At 41.5% G+C, this 9,174-nt stretch overlaps 1 protein-coding gene across 1 annotated transcript; it reads right to left on the reverse strand.

Moving 5' to 3' along the window:
• Positions 1-4,474: 4,474 nt before the first annotated feature.
• Positions 4,475-9,174, reverse strand: RPL19 (ribosomal protein L19). The gene is made up of 6 exons (XM_027873282.1): positions 9,069-9,174; positions 7,836-7,942; positions 6,247-6,369; positions 5,679-5,799; positions 5,202-5,312; positions 4,475-4,676 (listed from the first exon to the last, which is right to left on the reverse strand). Exons 1-6 carry the CDS (start codon positions 9,071-9,073, stop codon positions 4,553-4,555), a joined length of 591 nt encoding a protein of 196 aa, XP_027729083.1. The 5' UTR covers positions 9,074-9,174; the 3' UTR covers positions 4,475-4,552.

Raw genomic sequence — 9,174 nt, forward strand, 5'->3', positions numbered from 1 at the left:
CACACACACACACACACACACACACACACACACACACACACACACACTATTATCAGAGACATGCCTGCAACCCCACTAACCTCCCAATTCCTCAACCTCCTTAAAAAACCCATGACTTAAGTCCTTCACTCCACCTCAGTCACACATTATGTCACTACTCACAAGCGTTCCATTTCCCCAATTAGAAATTCTTGACATTCCACTATCTGACCATAGCTTCCTATCATTCCACTTCTCCTATGTTTTGTTATTGAGTAATTTCAGTTGTGTCTGACTCCAAGGACAAAATACATCACATGAAAAGGCACAAAAACCAAATACAGCAGAGGGAAAGAAGGGAGGGAGATGGGCATTATTTGAACCTTGATCTCATCAGATTTGGTTCAAAGAGGGAATAATATAATCAGTTAGGTATAGAAATCTAACTTAGCCTATAGGAAGTCAGAGGGGAAAGGGAAAAGGGAGAGGGTGAACAGAAGGAGGGAAGAAGTAGAAAGGGGCTCAGATTCTTAAAATTTAGCCTGCTTGCATTAGCGACACAAATGCTTAGATTTCTTAAGAGTCTGATCAATTTGGCGGATTCTTTAAATCTCACCCACCCTTGATCGATGTTCTAATAAACCTTGTCTTTGGCTAAAAAAAAAGTAGAAAGGGTAACGGGGAAGAAAAGGGAGGGGGCTAATAGAAGGGAGTGCAGACTGAGGGAGGTGATGGTTGAAAGCAAAACTCTACTGAGGGGAAGGGAGAAAGGAAAGAGAAAAACATAAATGGGGGAGAGGGAATAGGACAGAGAGGAAGACACAGATAGTAATCACAACTGTGAATGTGAATGGAATGAATTCTCCCATGAAACAGAAACGGATAGCAGAGTGGATTAAGAAGCACAATTTTACAATATGTTGTTTACAAGAAACACATTTGAAGGGGCAGTTAGATGGCGCAGTGGATGGAGTACTGGTCCTGGATTCAGGAAGACCTGAGTTCAATCTGACCTCAGACACTTGACACTCACTAGCTGTGTGACCCTGGGCAAGTCACTTAACCCCACTGCCTAGTCCCTCCAAAAAAGAAACACATTTGAAGCAGAGGGACACACAGAGAGCAAAGGAATAAAGCTGGAGCAGAATATATTGTGCTTCAGCTGAAGTAAAAAAAGCAGGGGTAGCAATCCTGATCTTAGACAAAGCAAAAGCAAAAATAGATCTAATTAAAAGGAAACTACATCCTGGTAAAAGGTACCACAGATAATGAAGTAATTATCATTACTAAACCTACATGCACCAAGTGGTATAGCATCCAGATTCTTCAAAGAGAAGTTAGGGGAGATAACGGGAAGTAGACAGCAAAACCATACTAATGGGGGACCTCAACCTCCCCCTCTCAGAACTAGATAAATCTAACCACAAAATAAACAAGAAGGAGATGAATAGAATTTTAGAAAAGTTAAATACGGTTGACCACTGGAGAAAACTGAATGGGGACAGAAAAGAATATCTTTTTTCGGCGGTACATGGCACCTACACAAAAATTGACCATGTACTAGAGCATAAAAACCTCACAATCCAATGCAGAAAAGGCAGAAATATTAAATGCATCCTTTTCACATCATGATGTAAATAAAGGACCACAGAAAGACTAAAAATTGGAAACTAAATAATCTAATCCTAAAGAATGAGTGGGTCAAACAACAGATCATAGAATCAAAACGTCATACAAGAGAACGACAATAATGAGACAACATACCAAAACTTATGGGATGCAGTGAAAGCGGTCCTTGGGGCAAGTTTTATATTTCTAAATGCTTACATGAATAAAATAGAGATCAGTTGTGTCTGACTCTTGGTGACCCCATTTGGGATTTTCTTGGCGAAGATACTAGAGTGATTTGCCATTTCCTTCTCCAGCTCATTTTATAGATGAGGAAACTGCTCAGGGTCACAAAGCTAATAAGTGTCTGAAGCCAGATCTGAACTCATGAAGATGTCTCTTCAGGATTCCAAGCCTACTACTCCATCCACTGCCCATGCCTCATCCCTACTAAACCTCTTCTTTTGCTCTCAAGTCCTCCATTCACTCCACCCCACTCTTTCTCAATCCTTCATTTTTCCTTCCTCTCCAATCTCAACAAAACAGTTAATTAACCATTCCAAATCTGCCACATCCTCTGCTCAGATCCCTTGCCAAATCTTAGTCCTGGATTACTCCCACCATCCATCCCCTCTGCTCTTATTTATGAGCTGATGAACACTGCTGGAAAAAGCTTTTTAATTGTGATTAGATATATTAAATTCATGTTATCCAATCTGAAATAGGCCCTTAATGCAGCAAGGTAGTCCTTTCATTCCTTCAACCTCAGAAGCTATTCCAAGCCTTCTTTCCTCAAGCCTCTCAAAAACTTTCCCATCTCCCTTCTCTCAATTTAGGACTACTTTCTACTTTACTGAAAAAAATCGAGGCCTTCCATTCTCATCTCAATGCCTTTGAAATCTCCCAGTTTCTCATTCTTTTTCCTGTCTCTGACAAAGAGGTTGTCAAGACCAACCTCTTTCCATGTGCACTTAATCCCATTCCTTTCCATCATCTCCAGAAGTTTGCATCCTCAGCCACTCCTATCATCCCTACTGGTTCCTTCCCTAATAAGCACAACTTCCTAACCCTTAAAACCTTTTAGACCCTGTCCCTTTAAAGCTAGCATCCAAAATCTCTCCTCCCTGAGTCAAAACTCCTTGAAAATTACTGTCTACAGTAACTGCCTTCTCTTCCTCTCCTTTGTAATCTGGTTTCTATCACTGAATTTAAACTGCTCTCTCCAAAGTTACCTATGTCTCAGTTGCCAAATCTGGTTTGTCTTTCGGTCATTATCCTTCTTGCCTTTTCTGCTACATTTGACACTCGACCCTGAGCGTACCCCTTGTACACTCTGGGTTTTCACGACATTCCTCTTGGTTCTTTTTTCTTACCTGTCCTCTCCTCATCTCCTTTGCTGGTTCATCATCCCTATCATTCCCCGGGTGTCCTCCAAGTTCCGGTCCTAGGCCTGCTTTTCTCCTCCCATTATACCTCTCTTGGTAACCTTAACATTTCTCGTCGCTTTAACTATCATCACCATAAAGATAACTCAGACATCTCAAATTCAACATGTCCAAAACTGAACTCATTCCCATTTCCCCAAAACCCTTTCCTCCTTCTGTTAAAGGTATCAATTCTAGTCACCCCAGATTTGAAACCGTAGTGTCATCCTAGACTCCTCACTCTATATATCCAGTCAGTTGCAGGTCTTGGGGTTTTTAACCTATGTAACATCTCAAATCCAACTCTTTCCACTCAAAATACCACAGTTCAAATCCTTATTAACCCTTACTTAGGTTGTAACAGCTTCCTTAATTGTCTTCCCTTTCACAACTCCTCCATCTTGAACATTGCTACCAAAATAATTTCCCTTTCGCGTAGAACTGGAGGGAGAAATGATTCCTCTCCTCAATCAACTCCAGTGGCTTCCAAATGCCTCTAGATTAAAATAGAAACTCCTCTTTAACTTTTAAAGTCTCTTACATGTTGGCCTCAACCTCTCTCCAGCTTCACTGGCCATCTCACACACCTGATATACACTCTAAAATATACACTCTTTTAAGATTCAAGGCCAGGAACCATCTTCTACATGAAACTTTTCCTAGTCTCCTCCACAGCTGTTCTCATTCCCAATCTATCTTGTATATATTGTACTCATTCACTTTTATCTTACTGTTGTTTCCATTACCATGCAAGTTCATTTTTTTTTGTACTTGTAGCCCCAGCACATCACAGAGTAGAATCTTAATAAATGCTTGTTGGTTGACTTGAGGTCTAAGGCCCTTTTCAAAGTTCTATGCCCTGTAAGTGAAATGGAATGCAATCTACTTACTCAAATATGTAGCTGTAGCACTGTTTTCCTGAGGTAACATGAGGACTAAGCTAGGTTCTATTAAGAGATCAGTGTTATAGAGCCTGGTCAATGTCTTTGAGAGGAAAATTTGTATTAACTAGTGATCTCTCCTTTGCCTTATCACATTCTACCTTGCATTACCATATACACACACATATACATGTATGTATGCATGCTGCTTGGATTATAAAGCCCACTAAGACAGGGATCAATTTCTTGTTCTGTAAGCCCAGCACTATGCCTTACACATAGCAAATACTTAATGAATGGAAAAACATTTATTAAGTATTTGCTATGTGCCAAGCAGTGTTAATAAATGTTGAGGTGAATCTCATAACTTCCAGAACTAAAGCCCCACAGATATAAAAAAAACTTTTTCTGTTGCCACACCTAAAGTGAGATTGGTTCTTCAACTCAGAATAGCGTGCTGTGACAGGCTGTCACAGAAGCAAATGTGAAAACATCCTGAAATACAACCCAAATATTATGGTTTTGCCCAACAAAAGAAAGAGCAAAGGCTAGAGTCTTGGCCAAGACTAAGAGACAGGACCATCCAGGGCTGACAATCTGTCAAGATTTATTGTATAAGCCAAATAGAAGGGTACTATGTACAGAGGAGAAAGGGGAGGATCATTTCTTAGTCTCCTCCTCCTTGGACAAAGTCTTGATGATCTCCTCTTTCTTAGCCTGCAGACGCTCTTCCCGACGCTTTCGTGCTTCCTTAGTCTTGGACCGGCGAGCTTCAGCCTGGTCACTGAAGGGGGAGGACAAGAAAGACATGGTCAGTGGAAGGCAGTTTGAGATACTGGGGGGTGCCCTTTCCTGCAAACACAGGGGGGCACTGCTAGGGCCATGAGAGCTCCAAACCATAGGCTCCAGTTAGGCCAAACAGGAAAAGCTCCCTTCCTCTAAGCTCTACTTTGATCTTGATAGAACTAATCCTACCTTAGAATAGGGTATCTAAGTAGAGGTGTTTCATAACTAACCCAACAGTTGTTTCAAAAAAGTGCTTAAGACAAAAGTTTTTTATGACTATTTTAAATGTCCTATGGGAGCTCATTAAGGGAACCCTGGAGTGAGCATTTTTAAGATTCAAGGCTCATTTCCTGTATTAGCTGCTTAAATTTTGATAAAGATAGATTTATAAGTCAACTTATTTAAATATTAAAAAAACTCAAGAACCTGTGGTGTTCTACACAAATGACCTTCAGCCCTTACAAAGTCTGCTCCAAGGGGTTATCAAGCAGGGTTCAAGAAGCCAAATCTGGAAGAAACTTACGCCAAGAGCTTCTTCCGGGCCTTGTCTGCCTTCAGCTTATGAATGTGCTCCATGAGGATCCGCTTATTCTTGAACACATTTCCCTTCACCTTCAAGTACAGGCTGTGGTACCTGAAAGAAAAAGTAAAAAAAAAAAGTAAGAGGTAGATTCAGCAAGGCTGTCCACCTATTTATTGCCCTTCATTTCCATAAGCATTTATGAAGAAAGCTGCTACCCTGTGCCAGGCACTGTGGTGCAAAGACAAAAATGAATTCAGTCCTGGCCTAACTTGCCAGGATGAGGGCTTGGCTTTCTTCCTTCCCCTCCACACACTATCCTGTGATAATAAGTAACACAGCTTGTCCAAACAAGGCCTTTGCACTTCCCAATAGCAAAAGAAGATACTAAGTCTTAATCCAAGACAAACTCAATGACGACCTGGTTTTATCTACTTAGAACAAAAGTGGGACCAGCTGCCAAGGGGTGGGTGTGCTTACATATGGCGGTCAATCTTTTTGGATTCGCGATATCTTCGGAGCAGACGGCGCAGAATCCTCATTCGCCTCATCCAGGTCACCTTCTCAGGCATACGAGCATTGGCAGTACCCTTTCTCTTACCTGGGGGAAAATTTGGAGCGTCAGCCAGATTTTTGGAAGGTGCAACAATTTTTTCTTGGATCCATAATGATACTCTCCCAAACCAAGAGAAAAAGAGTTGTGATTCAAGACACACAATTAAGACCAGTTGCTTATAAAAGTCAAACCAGGATATAAGTGAGAAGAATGCTTCTGTTCAGTCACCCTCAATCTCCCAGGAATAGAGAAACAAGATTATTTTCCTTGTTCAGGAGATAGTATGGTGTCATGGACAAGGAGCCAGGATGATCTAGGCTCAGCTCCTGCTCACGACACTAATTAGCTATGTGATCTTGGGCAAGTCATTCAACTGTACCTCAGTTTCCTCATATCATAAAATAAAGATTGGGCTCAATAGCCTCTAAATCTTCCAGTTATAAATTTACGACCCCATGAGTAGGATGACCTTTGACACATCCTAGTACTTACCAATGCCCATGTGCCTGCCCTTCCGTCGAGCCAGAGTATTTTTCCGGCATCTGGCACGAGAGTGCACAGTAACGGGTTTCCGAATGATCAGCCCATCTTTAATCAGCTTCCGGATCTGCTGACCTAAGGATAAAATTAGCAGAATTAAAATTAGGGAGAGGGGACTGAGATATGGGACATAGAGAATGTTTTAATAAATCCACCCCTTCTCAAACACATGCACATATAAAGTCCAGTCAAAGTAATCACTGGAACTACCATAATTGAGGGGTTTTCTGAGTACACTGCCATCAAAAACTCAATTAGAAAAAAGTTCTCAGTGAAAAACCAAGTAGATCAAGGAAGACTATATGGGCATCAATTTTATATTGAAGCATAACTTTCCAATTCTGTATTATTCTTACTATACCTGCCTTTCTATCTTGACCAAAAGAATTTGTGTAATAGCACATTAAATCCATGTCATCGAATCATTAGATTAGTTTCAAAAAGGTAGGAATCTACTTATAACTTTACTTCCCTAGTCTTAGATGCTTCTGCAGTTTAATTCAATTATATCATCTCCGATACAGCACTTTATTCCAATAAGCACATACTGAAAGCCCAAATTGTCCTGACTCTTCCCTAAGGTTGGTACCTTTAATTGCTATTGTTACTTACTATCCTTCGGCTTTCTAACTGAACTCCTCATACCCGAACCAGAGTACAGGTCTTTTTGATTCTCCAGCTTAATGAATCAACAAGAATTTATTAAACACATGCTATGTATCAAGTACTGAAGATGTAAAGGAAAAAAAGCCCCCGCCCTTTGCCTTCTTTAGGAAGAGATGAACACATAGTAAGTAAATACAAGCCAATTTGGAGGAGGAAGAGAAATCAGTAAAGGTCACAAAGTGTTGTTTGAGGTTTAAGTGTGTTCCAGGCATGGAAAAATAATTTATGCAAAGGCATAAAAAAGGGAGATGGAATGTGTTGTGTTCTAACAGCAAAGTAAATGTGGCTATGAGGCTGAGTGAATGAAGGTGGAAAAAATAGTCTAGCCCAAAAAGATAGGTTGGAATCAGGCTGTAAAAGGCTTTAAATGTCAAACAGAGGCATTTGTATTTGATTCAATGGAATATGGAGCCACTGAAATGTATTGAGCAGGAGAGTACCCATGCTTTAGAAATATCACCGTGGCAGCTGCAAGCAAGGAGAACGGATTGGAAAAGAACTATTTGAGGTACGAATACCAATTAAAAGTCTATTTTGGTAGAAGTGATGAAGTTAATACCCTGAATTTAACTCTTTTTCAATTTTCACTATAAAATCCAGATTCCTGTCTGAACCAAGAATATCAGATACTGGATATCAGGCAGCTCCACTTTACACACATATATTGGATGAAGTAGGAGGGTAGAGAGAGATCCTAAGGATTCTCAATTTTTTTTGTTCAACCCTTCCCTAATTCCAAATTAAAATGAGAAACTCCAAGACAGCAGGTGAGTTCTAAAGAATGTCCAACTCTGAAGATACTTAGAGAATGTGGATCTAACTCAATCACCCAGAAAAGAAAACTCCATTAATCCTCACAGATCAGGGTTACTTACGGGAATTGGCATTGGCAATTTCATTGGTCTCATTGGGGTCAAGCCAAACCTTCTTCTTTCCACATCTAAGGACACTAGAGGCAAGCCTCTTCTGAAGCCTGAGCATACTGAAAATTGGGGGGTGGAAGAGAGCATAAAAGTCAGAAAGAAACAGACAATCCTATTTTCCACGTTAAATCCCCTTCTCACAAAGGCAAACCCACACTTAACAGTCTTTACCCAACAAGTTTACTATTTAAACTACACTACAGACCCACACTTAAAATTTTCCTAAATGGAGAAAAATGGTGCAGACACTACCTAGAAAGAATAGATCATGTTATAGAAGTCAGCAAGCTGCCTAACTTCCTTTTCCTTTTCTCATAACAAGTCCGGATAACGTGTTACTATGTTGTTACCTTTATTTCAAGGAAGCCCAGCCTGTTAAGAGGATTTGGTGGAAGGCTGACAGGCTCTTCAGAATAATTCAGGGGACACAATGAAACAGAGCCTGTAGACTCTTTTTTTCAGAACAAGCTAGTATTTATGCTGCTGCATTGCCAATCCATCTTCTTGAGCTCTTCAGGACCTCCCATGAGGTGGTTTGATAAACAGTATGTGTCTCAGTGTCCCCATTTTACAGAAAGAAACTGATCTACATTGAACCAACTTACCCAAGGCCACAGAACCTAGAACTGAAGACTTTAGAATTCAAAAAAACTTCTCGGTAAAATGAAAAGAACACTGAATTTGAAATCAGAGGACCTGAGTTTGAATCCTAGCTTTGCCATGGGCAAGAAAGTGATTTAAAAAGCTGGACCTCAGTTTTCAAATATATTATAATGAGATAGATTAGAAATGCCTGAAAACTACCTCGTGGGGCAGAAAACGCTGATACCGTATTCCCCATATTAGAAAGATAGAACCCAAGGCTCGGGGAGAAAGGAATAAAGACTGGTCCAGGGTCTGCCCGCACCACGCAGCCCTCCCCGGGCCCGCGTTCATCCCACTTCACCACTGGGATTTCCCCTTTCCCCTTCATGCGAAGCCGAGGCCTGGTGTGAGGCCTAGGCCGAGGCCTGGTCTATCTCCGCTAATGGCGCCGCCCGACCCCGGTCCCGCACGCCCAGTGCCTCCTCCCGCGGCCACCCCTCTCGATGTGCAGCCCCACGCCGATGCCTCGAGCCTGGCCAGGATGGGCCAGATGGGCAAAGAGGGTTCAAGACTAGGGACAGAGCCACCAGTAGAACTCACCTCATGGCTGCAGCCGCAGCGCGGAAAAGGAAAGGAGAGAGAACAACGCAGGCCCGGCCCCTCCCATTATCAGCGTAGGGGACAGCCCATTCGACGCCCCTCCCAA

This window comes from Vombatus ursinus, unplaced genomic scaffold, assembly GCF_900497805.2.
Source record: "Vombatus ursinus unplaced genomic scaffold, bare-nosed wombat genome assembly UNPS02014801.1, whole genome shotgun sequence".
NCBI classification, from domain to species: Eukaryota; Metazoa; Chordata; class Mammalia; order Diprotodontia; family Vombatidae; genus Vombatus; species Vombatus ursinus.